At 42.7% G+C, this 18,660-nt stretch overlaps 1 protein-coding gene across 4 annotated transcripts in view; it reads right to left on the bottom strand.

Moving 5' to 3' along the window:
• CAPN3 (calpain 3) overlaps positions 1-18,660 on the bottom strand; it is a 149,596-nt gene that overhangs the window by 20,763 nt on the left and 110,173 nt on the right. For 2 of the 4 annotated variants that reach the window (XM_075330284.1, XM_075330286.1), the window contains 3 exons: positions 15,282-15,299; positions 6,111-6,224; positions 230-304 (listed from right to left, as the gene is read on the bottom strand). In XM_075330284.1, coding sequence (XP_075186399.1) covers positions 230-304; positions 6,111-6,224; positions 15,282-15,299 — 207 coding nt within the window. The remainder of the gene's footprint in view (positions 1-229; positions 305-6,110; positions 6,225-15,281; positions 15,300-18,660) is intronic. The other 2 variants (XM_075330285.1, XM_075330287.1) reach the window with 2 other exon arrangements.

Here is an 18,660-nt window from a genome sequence, read left to right as displayed (position 1 = left end):
GTTCCCTTTAAGGTCTAATATTGCTGGGCCGCCCCTCCAAAAAAATAATGGTGTGGTTTTTGAAAGAGGGGGGAGGAAAAAAAAATTGGCTGCTGTAAAAAGGGGGTTGTTCCCTTGATGGCACCCCACCCTATGTATGAATGACGCTGTCAGTGTAGTTTCCCCCTCTCCAGCTTCCTCAGAAACAGAGTCATATATGACTGCGGATTTTACATTTAATAATACTCACGTCTCCTGCGATCTGCTTAAATATGTTCCTGAATTGCTTCTCCTCTTCACTTTCCTTATCAGTGTTTCCAGGGGTCTACAAGAAATAGAAAAGGACGGCTCATTTCTGCAATATAGTGACAACTCGCTCATTAATTTCCATTACAGTCTTAACATGTAAAGCAATAAATGCTACAGGATAATCACATCATCCTTCATTAAGGAGTGACAACACGGACTATGTGATTTGAAACAAAGAAATTTGTCACAAGGTTTTGGCAACTCAGAGCAACATGATGTAAGGACAGAGACCCCAATTCCAGCAATGTAGCTGCTTTCTGTAGTTTTGATAAAATCCCTGTTTTATCTGCAATAGAACTACCAGTTCTCTGAATGCTGAGCTCTGGATAACCCTGCCTACACCTCTGATTGGCAGATTTCTGTGTGCATAGGCAGAAAGCTGGCAATCATTGGTGGGGGGCAGGGTTATGCAGAGCTCAGCATACAGAGTTACTATTCCTCTTGTGATAATCTCCTATTGATAAAATAGGGATTTTATCAAAACTACAGCAAGCAGTCCAGTAAGTAACACATTACTGGAATCAGTCTCTGTCTTTTTATTATGCTGCTCTCAAGTTAGATGGCAAAAAACTGGTGACAGATTCTCTTTAAAGGGGTCGTCAGTAATAGAAAAAGGTGTTTTGTTTTTTTTTTTAATTCCGAGAAACCTCAATTTCAATCTTATCTACAGGCTTTGCTTTATATTGTGACTCATCTCAATTTACATAAATCAGTCTGAGCTGGAATAAAGCACACAGGTGAGCTACTATCATGGTTCAATTTATGCAGAAATACAATATTAAACAGATTAAACCTTTTAAAATTGTAGATAAAAATATACTTAAATTAAAAAACCTATTTCTATTGGCAATTGTGCAGGGAAGGATAATGGTTATTTAAAGAGGGTCGAAGGTCCAAAGGGGCCGACTAATGAATTCTACAAAACACCTAAAGGGGATGAACCTTGATAGGATTAGGGATATCTTACTGATCTGCAGAGCCAAGTCTGGCTGGAGTGCAGGTCAAGCATGGGCACCACACACTATTTATTCTCTATGGTACGGCTGGAGATAGCCGAGCAGAGAACTTGGCAGTCCCGTAGAGAATGAAGGGAGCGAGGCAGACATTCTTGATTTTCGTTCCCTTTAGATAGGGCCTGCTGAACCCCCATTTAGGTATGCTGGGAGTTAAAGGTGTCAGACAACCAGTGGTTAAACAAGGTCCCAATCCCTCCTTCCAACAGAGCAAGTGGCCTTTCCAAAAAAAAAAAAAAAAAATTCTGCCATCACAAGGCAAAAATTTATTACCATCCTTATATAATCTTTAGCTTTAACAAACCAAGATATGAAGTTCTTCACAAAAATCTAACCCAACAGAGATCATGCCCCAGATAATTTCTGTTCTCCAAGCAGGTTTTTCCTTCAAGGAAGATCAGTGACTAAAAATATTAGACATATACTAACAGACAGTACACCGTGTGCAGAATTATTAGGAAAGTTGTATTTTAGTGGGGGTTTTTTATTATTGATCAACAACTATGTTCTCAATCAACCCAAAAGACTCATAAATATCAAAGCTTAATATTTTTGGCAGTTGGAGTGGGGTTTTTTTTAGATTTGGCTATCTTAGGAGGATATCTGTTTGTGCAGGTCACTATTACTGTGCAGAATTATTAGGTAATTTAATAAAAACCAAATATATTCCCATCTCACTTGTTTATTTTCACCAGGTAAACCAATATAACTGCACAAAATTTAGAAATAAGCATTTCTGACATGAAAAAACAAAACCCCAAAAAATTAGTGCCCAATATAGCCACCTTTCTTTATGATGACACTCAGCAGCCGACCATCCATAGATTCTGTCAGTTGCTTGATCTGTTTACGATCAACATTGCGTGCAGCAGCCACCACAGCCTCCAGACACTGTTCCAAGAGGTGCACTGTTTCCCTCCCTGTAGATCTTACATTTTATGAGGGACCACAGGTTCTCTATGGGGTTCAGGTCAGGTGAACAAGGGCGCCATGTCATTATCTTTTCATCTTTTAGACCTTTACTGGCCAGCCACGCTGTGGAGTAGTTGGATGCATGTGATGGAGCATTGTCCTGCATGAAAATCATGTTTTTCTTGAACGATACTGACTTCTTCCTGTACCACTGCTTGAAGCAGTTGTCTTCCAGAAACTGGCAGTAGGTCTGGGAGTTGAGCTTCACTCCATCCTCAACCCCAAAAGGTCCCACAAGTTGATCTTTGATGATACCAGCCAATACCAGTCCCCACCTCCACCTTGCTGGCGTCTGAGCCGGAGTGGAGCCCTCTGCCCTTTACTGATCCAGCCTCTGGCCCATCTATCTGGCCCATCAAGAGTCACTCTCATTTCATCAGTCCATAAAACCTTTGAAAAATCAGTCTTAAGATATTTCTTGGCCCAGTCTTGACGTTCTATCTTATGTTTCTTGTTCAGAGGTGGTGGTTTTTCAGCCTTCCTTACCTTGGCCATGTCCCTGAGTTTGGCACAACTTGTGCTTTTTGATACTCCAGTAACGTTGCAGCTCTGAAATATGGACAAACTGGTGGCAAATGGCATCTTGGCAGCTTCACGCTTGATTTTCCTCAATTCATGAGCAGTTATTTTGCGCTTTTTTTGCCCAACACACTTCCTGCGACCCTGTTGGCTATCTGCCATGAAACACTTGATTGTTCGGTGATCACGCTTCAAAAGTTTGGCAATTTCAAGACTGCTGCATCCCTCTGCAAGACATCTCACAATATGGACTTTTCAGAGCCCGTCAAACCTCTCTTCTGACCCAATTTGCCAAAGGAAAGGAAGTTGCCTAATAATTAAGCACACCTTATATAGGGTGTTGATGTCATTACACCGCACCCCTCCTCATTACAGAGACGCACATCACCGGATTTACTTCATTGGTAGTTGGCTCTAAGCCTATACTGCTTGGAGTAGGACAACATGTATAAAAAGCATCATGTGAGCAAAACACTCATTTGCCTAATAATTCTGCACACAGTGTACATTTACTAAAGGCATATACTAACAGTACATTTACTAAATATTAGGCATATACTAACATACTTACTACATTTACTAAATATTAGACATACACTGACAGTTCATTTACTAAATATTAGACATATACTAACAGACAGTTCATTTACTAAATATTAGAAATATACTGTTAGTATATGCCTAATATTTAGTAAATGAACTAACAGTATATTTCTAATATTTAGTAAATGAACTGTCTGTTAGTATATGTCTAATATTTAGTAAATGAACTGTCTGCTATACAATTAATTTACTTAATTTTTAGAAATATACTGTTAGTTCATTTACCAAATATTAGGCATATACTAACAGACAGTTCATTTGCTAAATATTAGACATATATTAACACACAGTACATTTACTAAATATTAGACATATACCAGCAGCTATACACTGATGACCAAGCCAGCCCTAAAAATGTAAAGAAGCCGCCATCATTGCCATCTACAGTATGGCAAACAATAATTCAATATCCCAGTATGGACCGCGCTATTGTGGTACTAACCAAAGATTGGCTTCTATCTAAAAAAAAATATTTAGCAATTCTGTAGAGCCATATACCACACTCCCAATGCCTAATTGATCACATAGTGTGTATTCTTTAGTCCATTGAAATTTAAAAAGGAGATAAGAGGGGAGGTCCTGGTGAATAAATATATTTGCCAATATGTAGCAACAGTTTTCAGAGACATACTGTAGCAGCTGTGATTAATGTGGTAAGCCAATGTTCAAAGAACATAGCCAAAAAATGAGCTCATTTTCCTAAACTACTTAGATATTGATGATCTGTCCTCTGGAAAGGACATTGTTCTCATATCGGTGGGAGGCTGACACTGAGCACCCCCACTGATCACCTCTTTGCAGTGCAAATTGCAAGTAAACGGTGTATGGAGCCAAAAGAAGCACCGCGAAGCCACATTCCATACATTGTGCATTGGCCATTGTTGGGTACCGCAGCGCAGAATCAATTCACTTCAAGAGGAGCAGATGTCCAGTACTAGAGATTGCCCACTACACCATATATGATGCAGTGGGATTCCAGCTCTGTTAAGGCTTGGCTGGGAATGCAAGCAGCTAGAAATGGGGGTTTTAGGTGGAAAACACCCATGGATCTGATATTCACCTATCCACAGGATATTCATAGTGGACAACCACTTTATTAAGCAAATAAACAACAGGGTAGAAAACGCAGATACACTAAGTGATTATTATATAAGAAAAAATAGCAAAATATATGGTCTCCTTAGACAAAATCCAAAATGAGGCAATATAAGATACGTAAGAATATATAGACAACTATTCAAATAAAAGTCCAAAACTTGGCTGTAAGGAAAATCTATCAGGAACAGAAAATAGAGCTGGAGTGACGGAGGCTTAAGATCTACCATAGATCTTCAGCTGCATTTACATATCAATTCCAACACTGATTTCTAAAGGCCTCTTTACACACTGCAATATCGCTGTAACGTCACCGGTTTTGTGACATAATAGCGACCTCCCCAGCGACATTGCAGTGTGTGACACGCATCAGCGACCTGGCCCCCGCTGTGAGGTCGCTGATCTCTACAAATCGTTCAGGCCTTTGTTTCCCGCTGCGCAGCATGCATCGGTGTGTTTGACACCGTTACAATGACATCGTTAGCGACTTAGAACACAGCCCGTAGGCGTGCTATAGCGTTCCCTTTTCTGCCCCCTTACCTCCGAATGGTGGTCGATGTTGCATTCTGATTGGGCGGTTTTCACTGAAAAGAAGGCAACTTTAGCGCTTCCGTCATTTTTTTTCAAAGCTACCTTGTTCCTGAGCGCGCTGGTGTGCGGATCATTAGAGAGTTCTCCAGTCTGCAATACTATAAAGCCTATACGGTAAGCATCATTTGATTGAAGCTGTATTGATGCTGTATAGATAAACCAGTGTGGAGTCGCTGCACAGAGAACTCTACAAAGATCCACTAAGCAACAGAAGCCTATACAAAGGATATACAAGCGCGACTACTTTTGCCAATCTTTCAAAGCTTGGGGTCGCCAATAAGAACGCACTAGCAATCCCCAATCGGAGCTGAGAGGGGCGTGTAAAAAGGATACCTAGGTGGCTTCAGCGCCAAACACCACGCCCCTAACATAGGTGCGAGTCGTCCCCAACGACCAGCGAGGTCATTCTGCAGGTCCATATCGCTGCTGTGTCGTTGGCCAGATCTGCCGTTTGACAGCTCACCAGCGACTGTTTAGAGACTTTCCATCGATCCCGGCCAGGTCGGGATCGCTGGTGGGATCGCTAGAAAGTCTCAGTGTGTAAAGGGGCCTTTAGTAAGGGAGGAAAGGGCTGTCCATGCAAAGCTATTGCTGGACTTATCTTTGAAAGCCTTTCACAGTTATACCCTTTCACACAGGTGTGGGGTGTTGAAGTTGCGATTTGAATTTTAGCTGGCCTGTGGTGCCCAACATAGTGCGACAGAGCTGTGTTGTTCCACTTTGTGCACGGTCTACATTGGGCTGGAGCTCATAACCGGTTACGGATAGGGGTGCCAGACCCCACCAATCTGATATTGAGGATCCAGCAGCAGATCAACCGTGAATGATTCCTCGTGGGTAGTGTTTCCATTCAGTCAAAACTCAACAAAACCTTATGTGAAAAGACATTGTTCTGCATGTGTTGGGTAAGAAAATATCGTGAAACATAATAGACATCATAGATGAGGTATTATACTACCACTAAATATCGGTAGACTGGTTGACAGTCTTGCCCAGCAATGGCACCAGAATGAGAGAAGGCAGAATGACCTGATCTTTTTTCTCTTTTTGCTCCGCTCCCTTTTTTTTCTTCTCTTCATCAGACACTTCGTCCACACTCAACTCCTTATTGCTGTTTGATCTGTCCGATACAAAGATGATTGGCTGGAAGGGGGAGGAGGAGAGGGGCGAGAGGGAAAGAGAGGGACTGGTTACAAAATGGAATAGTAGAAGGCGCCTGATTCTAACCATTCTGTAACAGGGTCAAGAAATGTTTCTATTGTACTATTAATATGGCGGAAAGAGGTCTGATCAAACTATTTAAAAGGATGGTCCATTTTTGGAGTATTTATACCTTTTTAAAGGGGTTGTCCACTACTAGGACAATCCCTTCTGATACCACATTTTTCTCCCACGTCAAATTAGAAAGCCTATACTCCCCTCCCGTACCAGCGCCATTCCAGCGGTGTCGGGCTTGTGTGATGTCACAGCTCTATGTGAGCCCGCACACGGCTGGAACGGTACCGGTATGGGAGGTGAGTATAGGCTTTATTATTTTACCTGGGGGAAGCATGTGAAATCAGAAGGGGTTGTCCTACTAGGGGACAGCTCCTTTAAGGGCAGCCTAGATTGTAAACACCTCCATTAGCTTACTGTAGTAAATGAAAGGCAAAAGAAAAAAATAATTCAAAAATTATGCAATGAAGGAGGACATTATATGTCAGTGTTTAAAATTATAGTGCTTCAGCTAATTGGAGGAATTTAAGGTAGATGTCCAATTAACATATTTAAAGGGAAGGTGTCAGATTGGAAATTCTGTGCAATCTATGAGTAGCATGCTATAGAGCAGAAGAGGCTGGACAATTTTGGTAAAAGATTCAGTATAACATATTTTAGTCACTCAAGACAAAACAATCACTGATCTCGGGGAGACCAGCCAGAGAAAACACTGCCGGCAGCCAACGAGGGCGCTCAACACAGTGAAATCCTAGGTACATTGCACCCTGGGAAATATGCAAATCAAAAAAGTCCGTGGAGCGTCTGTTAGGAGTCTCAACACAGAAACCAGCCAGATATCCCTCCGGGAAGGACCCAGCCAAAGAGTGGCTCTTTTTAGGAGACCACCATAACCACCATATTAAATGGCCCCTTTAGTCAATATCCAACTTTTGGACTTGTTGATCTACTAGGCATTGCTCCCACCTAGCCAGAATCCTACTCCACACTGATGAGGGGCAATACTCCGAAACAACTGTCTGTGGATGGATACCTGGCCTTGGTATTACCCTTGTCATATCTTTAAACTTGTCAAAAAGTTGGATATTGACTAAAAGGGCCACTTAATATGGTGGTTATGGTGGTCTCCTAAAAAGAGCCACTCTTTGGCTGGGTCCTTCCCGGAGGGATATCTGGCTGGTTTCTGTGTTGAGACTCCTAACAGAGGCTCCACGGACTTTTTTGATTTGCATATTTTAGTCACTGAAACCCCTGTGCATTTTGGGTTTAGGAATCCAGTTGGCGGTCTTGGTAAATCTTTATCCACAAACCCGAATGTTCAGCGCCTCCTGCTGTATACCATGCTGCTGGCCGATCGTACACCATAAACAATGTGACAGGTTCCCTTAAGACCTGAACCACCTTTTTAAATCTTGTATATTTAGCATTGTCATAAAAGATTAGTAACCTGCTGAACTTCATGCAAGAAACGTTCACACACAGGCGTCAGAATCAGGACTAATTCCAAAGTAGGAAACGGCAATATTTCTATTGGAAGGGGCTGCCTAGTGTAAAGAATATTTATATTAAGGGCTCGGATTGGTATGAAATAGGTAAAAAATTAATATGAATAGAAGGAAAGGATATCGGCACATTGGCACCCAGCCTATGATTAAGGACGCTCTTTTGCGTCGGAAACGCGTCAGGGTCTTCTGAATATGGATGGACTTTTTTTAATACTATGTGACAATAAAGAAAAATTATTTTACGTTGGATGTGCCGATATCCTTTCCTTCTATTCAAGTTATAGTCCACCTGGCGGGCTTCATATCGTTGCACTCCGTGGATGTGTGGTGACCTTTTCCATTGGGTGTGTCAAGCTTTCCTCCACTTCGTCTGTTAAAAAATTAATACTCACCCTCAGATCGGTGAAGGCGAGTATCAATTCTATTCCTATTGTAAGAGACCAGACGCTTGCTCCATGGCTTACACCTTTGAAAGATATTCTTCTGATGCAGCTTAGAGACCGGCAATGACCTGCAACTTTTTAAGGTCCCGTCACACGCAACGAGATCGCTAACGAGATTGTTGCTGAGTCACCGTTTCTGTGACGCAGCAAGGATCTCGTCAGCGATCTCGTTATGTGTGGCACCTACCAGCGATCAGGCCCCTGCTGTGAGATCGCTAGTCGTTGCCGAATGGTCAAGATCATTTTCTTCAAAGGCGATGTCCTGCTGGGCAGGATGCATCGCTGTGCTTGACACCTACCAATGACCTCCTAACACGGTCCCAGCACCCGCCAAGACAGTTATACAGGTCGCTGATCGTTACTGCGTTGTTGGTAAGGTCTGACTGTGTGACATCTGACCAGCGACCTCCCAGCGACTTACCAGCAATCCTTATCAGGTTGTATCGTTTTCGGGATCGCTGGTAAGTCGTTGTGTGTGACTGGGCCTTTAGAGCTACTCCACTAGAAGAACTGAATACAACGTTATATGGCGCCTGCTATGATTTATTTAAGAACAAATTAACAGCAGACTCAATGAGGTTCTGTAGGGAGCCCACATTAGTCGATGATCACACCAATCATTTTGATAAATAAGTTGTTAAAAAGAACACTTTATCCTGCTATTTTCATAGATGCAAACAATCAAACTGCATGCAAAAGAGGAGAAGCACTCCAAGCCAGAGCATTCAATGTATGTACCAAACAGAAATGTACAAAGACACGCCATTGCTGGGCAAGATCTCATGCATTTAGAATGAGAAGATCAAGGCTTCACTGCAAACCAGCGTAAAGTGCAGAAGTATTCATACAAACACTATATACAATTCATAAGTCCATGATGTAATAAAAGGTATTGAGCACGAATCTCTAAATGTCTGTTACGTCACCACCGGAGTCTGCTCCAGCGACTTCTACTAAGATCGCCAGGCGACGCCGTGTTCCTGCCGTGGATAGTGCTGGTGATTGGAGAGGAGTCAATGCCAGCGGCGCCAGTGGGCGCAGGCTCCGCTCATCCACTGGTCTGGGTTTCCTGGGGATCTGCAGTGCCATTGGCTGACTGTAGGTGGCGGGTGTCTCCCAGCTGAAGTACCATCATTCAGCTACAGCCTATGGGAAGACACCACACCCTTTTTACTGCCCCTCCTGTCTGCTGACCTCTGCCAGAGATGGTTCTGAAAATTCTGGCTCCTGTTTCGTCCTGTTCTGTAATTTTGTGTGCTGATTACCGCTTGTTTCCTGACTACCCTCCTGCCTGCTGTTTTTGTACCTCGCTGCTCGATCCAGTTTTGACCTCGGCTTGTTTCTGATTACGTCCTTGCCTGCCGATTCTGTCCCTGTTCTGCTAGTCCTGGTTTGACCCTGCCTGACGACTACTCTCTCAGACTGCAGCCTTCCACAGGTAGTGATCTCCAGGGCCCTGTGTAATTCCAAATCCCTGTATAGGGGTTAAAGGGTTTCAGGGTTCTAGGGGTCCTGCTTGGTGAATGGCTTTTCTCTAGCCTGTCCATTACAGCCCATCTAAGCCTGTGGATCCAGGCAGGCGTTACAATGTCTAGCACAAGATCGACTTCCAAATCCAACATGTACTTGCCTGACACAGATTGAAAGAGATCATTTAATTTAGAAAATCTGTTACAAATCCTATTAGAGAGCTTGAATTGACTTTGTCAGCACATAATGACTGTCAAACCAAGCACAGGCGCTCGGCGCATCATGGTGTGGCCAGTTATGTAAGTGCACCTTCCCACCTTGTTATTTTCCCTCTATCCCTCCAACCCTCTTCTTTGATTGACAGCTCAGGCTTCATAGAGCCAGGCAAGGGTGGAGATAGATGGAAAACAAGTAGGTGGGAAGGTGCACTTAAAAGTTTGGCCACGACAAGGGTGGACTAAGTGCCTGTACTTGGTTTGAACAGTCATGCGGTGACAGACTGCTGTCCTTGTGAAAAATAAAAATGACCATTTATATGTGCTTACCATTTAAAGGGTGATTTCCCATCTCCAAGATCATATTCCATTAGCACATAACTCGAATTAGAAATGTAGTATAGTTCTTCTGATATAGCCATGTCACTTACTTCATGTGCAGGGCATTGCAGCTTAGGTATTCATGGCTATATCAGAAGAACTATACTACATTTATAATTTACGATACTTGCTAATATTATTACACCTACTACATATTGGGAAAGGATCTTGGAGATGGGAAATACCCGTATAAGTGTTGGGACTAGCTGGGAGAGGTCAAGTGACGGTTCGTTCTAGAAGAGTTAGCGAAGTGAGCAAAAGTGACGGACGTACAGTCAGTCGGTCGTTAAGGTCGCATACAGTGGGTTGTTTGTGGCAACAAAGGAAAAGGAGGGGAGAAAGAAAACGAGACAGCATGAACCTTGAGTGTTGGCAGAGATACAGAGCGTGGACAGAATTGAAACTAGAGACCAAACCTTGAACAGAGTGGCCCAAGACAACAGGAACCGGAGAATAGGACGATAGCAGCCAGGCCTCTTAACGGTCAACGTAACTGGTTAGCCTTAACTGGCTTGTGAATGTAGTCAACCAACTGAGCATTTTCCCCCTAATGGCTGGGAGTGCAAACTTTTAATCTGGTCATGATGGGACCCCAAAGGAGATGGGACCGGAAGGTGACCATCACAGTGTACGCTGTAAAGCTGGACTGGGTTGCGCTGAGACTCACGGGACCAGAAAGATATGAAGCAACCCAGAGGGAAGGTCAACTGGTTCTGTTAATGCTGAGTAAAACTGGGTCGCAATGTAACCACATTTATTGCTCTATAGTGAGACTTTATGTCATGTGACTACGAGATGCCATGTAACCCTAGCCTAGGTCGGGCAACTATGGCTTATCGTTAATCTCCCGCCCCACAAAATCTTGCCCATGGTAGAGATCTAAGGGCTGCTCCCTGCATAGAGTGGTCTCTACATATCAAGATCCAGGGGTTAGATTATGTGTCCTCAGCCTGTAGGCCTTTATACAGGAGACCGGTGACCCCAGCTCCTAGAAGCGGTGACATGGAGAAAGGGGCAGGAAGTGCCTTTATTTCTGTAGTCAAAATAGGAGATGGTCCCATGTACTTTAGAGGATCATGACAAATAATATAGCTCTCTGTAAATAGCCACAATATTCAGTGTAGGATGTACTAGTCCAGAAGAACAATGATGAGTGGAGAACATAGAGCAAACTTGAGCTATCCTGAACTATGGAGGCAGATAGACAATACATTGAATTAAAGCGGACTGAATTCTGCTTTTGGGTCGCTGATCTTTGCATGATTTGTTGCTGTGTGATTAGTTTTCAGATGACTGTAAGACTTAAGAGCTTTGCACAATGAATACAACCATCAGCAGACACATTACATATGGCTGAGTGATCCCGAGTAATTGTCTAACTGTAACGTCTATGTCCGGGCTGGAACACTGTGGCTTCCTTTATTCTTATCTGCTGATAATTTTTCATATATTGCATATTCCAATTTATCAAAAAATTAACTTGTATTTCCATCATTACATTTTCCATGAAAACAATTTATAAACGGTAATCAGTCACCGTATTCATGGTGAAAAAGATCTAAAGAATCCAGTGTAGACAATCCATTTACTCCAAAGAGCAAGTGGAAAGGCAGCTGGTTGATGATTAAGACTGTGTGCACACAGTGCGTTTTTATCTTATTTTTTTTATGCGCTTTTGAGTACAGATTTTTCACAAAATTCAAGCAAATCTTCACACCAGCAAAGTCCATAAGAATCTTGATGTCTCCTGCACACATTGAGTATTTTCTTATGCAGATTTGGTGCAGAAAGCAATCTCAGATTACATGGTTATGCCTTCTGATTGAGCACTCCTGCTCTTCAGCCTCAGGCATTTTTAATTCTCCATTTGCAGGTCCCTGTCCACCCATAAATTGTAGGTTTGAGATGCATTAGAGTAGGCAGGGACCCAAAAAAAAAAAAAAAAAGGTCACCTTGCCGCTGGCTGTTGGGCTCACATAAAACTGGCCATTTTTGTGTGCTAAGTATCTCAACTGTCTCCTTTTTGTTACTAGGTTTCATTTTCAGTTTGCACCTGTTCACATTAAAAAGGTAGGATGTGCCATCAGTCTTTTTTTTTTTTTTTCCCAGAAAATAATCTGCAACATGCTGATTCTTTCAGCGTTTTTGCAGCATTTTCTCATCTATTGAATTCAATTGATACAACACATGCAAAAACGCATCAAAAACATGGTAAAAATGCATCAAAAGCGCACGTTTTTGTCTGCAGTTTTCCTGCCAAGAATTTTCTGCAACCAAATGTGCACATAGCCTTAGGCTGCTTTCACACATCAGTTCTTTTGCATCAGGCTCAATAATCTATGCAACGGATGCGGCGAAAAAAACGGATCCGTTGCATAAGTTTTTCCATGCGGCCCGTCCGTTTTTTGACGGATCCGGTATGATACTGAGCATGCGCAATTCAAAAAACCGCATCCGGCGTCCATAGGCTTGCATTGTAAATCGCGCCGCATCTGGCACGATGTGGTTTTTCGCCGCAGACAAAAAACGCTGCAAGCAACGTTCCATGCGGCCACCGCATCGGCTAAATATGCCGCATCCGGCAAAAACCAGACGCAACGCAAGGCCATGCGGCACAATCCGGCGCTAATGCAAGTCTATGAGGAAAAAATGCATCCGGCGGCAAAAAAAAAAAACGGATGCGTTTTTTCTGCAAAGCGCCGGATTGTGCCTGATTGCAAAACACTGATGTGTGAAAGCAGCCTTAATCTGCAGCTTCTGTGTGGCACTACATATCTTAAAATGCAGCTCCTTAGGCTATGTGCACACGCTGCAAATTTTTCCGAGTTTTTTGGGTGCAGTTTTGGTCTCAAAACTGCATGAATTTCCTTCCCCAGCAAAGTTTATAAGATTTTATTTTTGCTCTCCGCACATTGTAGTTTTGTTTTGGCTGCATCTTTCTGATGCAGCATGTAAATTGTTTTTGCGTTTTTCCCAGCGTTTTCCACCCATTGAATGCATTGGAAAAAACACATAAAAAAATGCGCAAAAACGCTTGTGCTTTTTGATCCTTTTTTTTCCGCTGGTGCGTTTGTGCGTTTTTGTGGTCAGAAAAAGATGCAGCGTGCAGACATAGCCTAAAATGTACAATTCTTAAACTACATATGTATATTCTAAAAAAAAAAAAAAAAATCATAAGCATAAATCAGAAATGTTTCCCAGTTTTCTTTTTTGCGACGCTTACTCTGTAATATTGTGACAATTGAAATCATAAGTATTTTTACATTTATTCCATTTCAGTTGTTATTTCTATAAATTGAAAATTAATGAATTGCATTTACGATGTGCGCTGGCTTGTACATGTCTTAAACGTTTATCCCGCATTTGTGAACACTTTTTTTTTACATGGCTCTTTATGTGTTATTACTGCAGGTTCAAAAGGTTTAGTCCGTTCCCTGTGAGAGTTTTTCATAAAATGTTAGCGTACGCCTCAATACAGATTTCTAGGGAATATCTCACAGTCCAGTTCACGCATTTCGGGTCAACAGTATTAGTTTAGTTCAGATCAATACAAAATCTATTTCTAGCTCCAACAGAACTGGGATAGGATACATTTAAATATATTTATATTAGATATATTTTTCTATCCGATACACAGTGTAAGGGTACCGTCTCACTTAACGACGCACCAGCGATCCCAACGACGATTTGACCTGGTCAGGATCGCTGGGGCATCGCTACATGGTCGCTGGTGAGCTGTCAATCAGGCAGATCTCACCAGCAACCAGCGACTCTGCGCTTGGTAATCAAGGTACACATTGGGTTACCAAGCAAAGCGCTTTGCATAGTTACCCGATATTTACCCTGGTTACATGTGCAGGGAACCAGCGTTGGCAGCCTGTAAGCGTGTACGCTGGTAACTAGGGTAAATATCAGGTAACCAAGCAAAGTGCTTTACTTGGTTACTCGATATTTACCTTGGTTACCAGCGTACACCACTTACCACTGTCTCCCTGCACACATAGCCAGGGTAAATATCGGGTAACTAAGCAAAGCGCTTTGCTTAGTAACCCGATGTATACCCTGGTTACGTGTGCAGGGAGCCAGCGCTAAGCGGTGTACGCTGGTAACCAAGGTAAATATTGGGTAACCAAGCAAAGTACTTTGCTTAGTTACCCAATATTTACCTTGGTTACCAGTGTACGCTGCTTTCCACAGAGTCGGTGCTCGTTATTGTCCCGCCGTCAAACACGCCGATGCGGGCTGCACAGCAGGAGACCAACAAGCAAAAAACGAACCAGAACAGTGTGTAATGATCAGCGATTTCACAGCAGAGGCCAGATCGCTGCTTAGTGTCACACACAGCGAGATCGCTGATGAGGTCACTGATACGTCACAAAACCTGTGACTCAGCAGCGATCTCGCTGGAGATCTTGCTATGTGAGAAGTACCCCTAAGAAACTAGTTCTGATATTATACTATGCATTAACCCCTTTGTATTTGGGCTTTCAATTTTGATTGAATGCATCCAACTTTCCTCAATTTGCCTTGAAGGATATAATCAAGCCTGAATATATCCCAAAAATATAAACCTTCATGGCACCATGTGGCAAAGATATGCCAATATATCCTTTTCTAATGTTTCATGGTACAAGAAAGATATTCATGTGTCCCACGTTCTTTGTCGAGATATCAAGCATGAACATGGGACAAAGGTAATCGTGGCCATCTACAGTAATGAGTGTAATTTGCCCATACACATTAGATAAAATGTGACTAAACCTGCAGTTTTGGTATAGGTTAAGCATACTATATAAATAAGGCATAACAATATGCCAAAATAAGAAAGAAAATGTTCTTTACACAAATTCATGCAGTTGCTGTGCCCCACAGGTGGTAACATCTGCGAAAACCGTCCATGCAAATACTAACAAAACAGCAATGACTCGCACATGCGTTTAGTCATGCGTGTTCACACAAGGAAAGACCCACCTTGGCTTTTTTCTTTTTCTGGACCAATAGAGAATAAAACAGAAAATGACAATTTTATTCTGTCTTGTGAAAGCGATCTATTGATGATTTATCAGCAGGAAATATAAGCATTCTACGAATAAACACTTAATGCACCAAAGTGACTCACTTCATATATACCACCAACGAGAGTCTTGTTTATGGGATGTGCATATTATAATAAATAGCTCAAGGAGCCAACCAATAATACCAGAGATGGACAAAAGTGGCGCTCGTTCTCAAAATTTCAGTCGAACACTTTTTAGTAATGCCTCATCTATTATTGGCTCCCTCCCCGAATAGCATTAATGATGTGGAAGCGAATTACTCCTAGACATGGTAGTGGCAATATCTGATTGAAGTGGTTGTTGGTTTCACAATGAAGCCCAATTTCTAATAAACCTTGAATTTTCACATGTGATTTGGACTGGTAAAATTAAGCAGGTACCGTGCAGTGTATATGTACACAGAATAATACAGATACTGAGAATTACACCCAGGTAGCAAAGGGGGTGGAATCCAGCATGACATCCAGGTAAATAAAAAAACATTTTATTTGGAAAAATTATTTAAAAGTCCATTCACAAAGATAAATTCTCATGTGAACAGCAAATCAGACCATTACGCGTTTCGGAAGTAGTTCCTTATTCTTAGTCAGATATACATGTAGATTATATATATATATATATATATATATATATATATATAATCTATATAATCTATTTATATAGCTATATATGTGTGTGTATATATATGTATATGTGTATATATATATATATATATATATATATATATATATATATATATATATATATATATATATCTCTATCTATCTATATCACATAGGAAATACTAGGGCTGGTGTCTATATCAAAGAGAAGGATACACAGATTGCTATATATACACGTCACATAGGGTACACTGAGACAGTTGTCTATATATCACATAGGCCACACAAGCTGCTGTATACCCATAACATTGCAAACACTGATACTGCTGTATACACATTACATAGAACATTATACAGTGTGTCCACCCATATCCTGTCCACTGCCATTAACTTGAGAATGGCGGCAGCTATAGGCATAGAAGTGGTGTCTAGGTATAGTAAAGTAGCCATGCGCTACACAATGAAACCACCTATAGCGCCACCTGGTGGAAAACAACGGAGTTAGCATTTTTATCTCAAAAAATGGAACGAGATAGAGAAAAAAGTGAATTACAAAGTTGTAGGGCATCATCAATTCAATACTAATAGAAACCTTGCATACAGAAATACTATGATTAGAACATGTAAAACTCACAAGTCTGCGGACGTGAAGCGATACCTCATGGAGACCTTCCTACAAGTCATTGGGTATGGTGGCTGTGTGGAGTGGCCTCCACGCTCACCTGACCTGACCCCTTTGGACTTCTTTCTGTGAGGTCACATCAAACAGCAGGTATATGCGAACCCTCCACCAACATTGCAGGACCTACGACGACGTATCACAGATGTTTGTGCAAACGTGTCACCTACCATATTGCACAACGTGCAGCAAGATACAGTATGCTGTGCAGAGTGCAGATGTGCATTGCAGCTGACGGGGGCCACTTTGAGCATCAAAGTTAAATGAGCGCCATATGCGTGACCAGCATTCAATGCTTTGGGGGGGTTCATGGGTTTCATATCATAGCATTTCTGTATGCAAGGTGTCTATCGTATTGAATTGATAATGCCCTACAATTTTTTAATTCACTTTGTTTCTCTATCTCGTTCCGATTTCGAGATAAAAATGCTAACTCCTGTGTTTTCCACCAGGTGGCGCTATAGGTGGTTTCATTGCGTAGCGCATGGCTACTTTACTATACCTAGACACCACTTCTATTCCTATAGCTGCCGTCATTATTATTTATTATTACAGCGCCATTTATTCCATGGCGCTTTACAAGTGAAAGAGGGTATACGTGCAACAATCATTAACAGTACAAAACAGACTGGTACAGGAGGAGAGAGAACCCTGCCCGCGAGGGCTCACAGTCTACAGGGAATGGGTGATTAAGTCGCTCTCAAGTTAATGGCGGTGGACAGGATATGGGTGGACACACTGTATTTATCACATGGGATTCTTTACTTTTATATTAAACAGAGTGGTGTCCCATCCGTGCACCATATTAGTATATAGAATGGCTTGTATTTCAGCTTTATATATTATATGGTACACAGACTGCTGTATGTACATGTAGCGCCCGTCCCTGCTCCCTGTGTCTAGTTCGGTTATATTATCCTAGTGCCAGTCCGTGTTCCTAATCTCTGAGTCGTCCTTGAGCCTGCTCTTCATCCTTGTGCTGACACGTCTGAGCTTTCACCACTGTGCCGCCACATCTGAACTCCTGTGCCGCCATGTCTGTGCCATCTACCCTGTGTTGCTGCATCTGTGTATTCCTACACTGGGCATTAAAGTCTTCTCTGGTTCTTGGCAGCCGTGCACTGGTCGCTCCTTTCGGGGAGTCCAGTGTATGCCCCAGTGGGTCCACCCCTGGACGCTCGCCGCCCCTTGGTGAGCGTAACAGTACATCACATAGGATACAGTGAGACTGCTGGGTAAACATCACATAGGATACAGAGACTCCTGTATATGCCTTACATAGGATATGGAAACTGCTGTGTACACATCACATATGAGAGAGACTGCTGTATGTACATCACATAGGATACTGAGGCTGTTGTATATACATTACGTAGGATACACAGACTGCTGTGTAAATTGAACACCCCGCGGGGCCTGAGGGGTTACTCATCGCCGGGCCAGTGAAGGGTCAGGGAAATTTCACGGGTGGCCTGCCCGGTTTCATGACCACAAGGTGTCCACGGAAAGGGGAGATGGGGATGGATGGGATGATTTTGTGATGCCACCTGCGGTACGTGGCCAGGGATTAGCTGCCGCTGCTGTTACTGTCCTCCGGGGCGGATGATAATAGTATGATTTCTGCTCCCCATAGGTGGAGCGGGCCCTGGACAGAAGGATGAGGGGAGTAATGGCCGTCAGCGCTGAAGCGCATGGCCGGCAATCGAAAGGCTGACAGTCTCTGTGGTTCTAGGTGGTTTACGCACAGTTCTTTAGATTGCGCGAGAGGTACAGGTCACCGCCGTGATGAGCCCCAGTCGATTTTGTTGGAGGTCAGGTACGGTGGTCGGTGGGCCCTTCCTGCTTGTGCCTTTGGAAATGACCTAAAGCTACTTGGGGACCCCGGGTCTTGACTTGTTGTCTCCCGTCCCGTATGCAGGTGACGCGGGTCCGTGGTGGGGCCAGACTAGGATCTTGACTCCGGACCCTATATAGCACTGTGCTCCGGGAGCTTTGGTGGCTAGGGGGACGTA

This window comes from Anomaloglossus baeobatrachus, chromosome 12 (genome assembly GCF_048569485.1).
Source record: "Anomaloglossus baeobatrachus isolate aAnoBae1 chromosome 12, aAnoBae1.hap1, whole genome shotgun sequence".
NCBI lineage: Eukaryota > Metazoa > Chordata > Amphibia > Anura > Aromobatidae > Anomaloglossus > Anomaloglossus baeobatrachus.
Note: the sequence above shows the minus strand (reverse complement) of the source record. Positions and strands in the feature narration are given on the sequence as shown.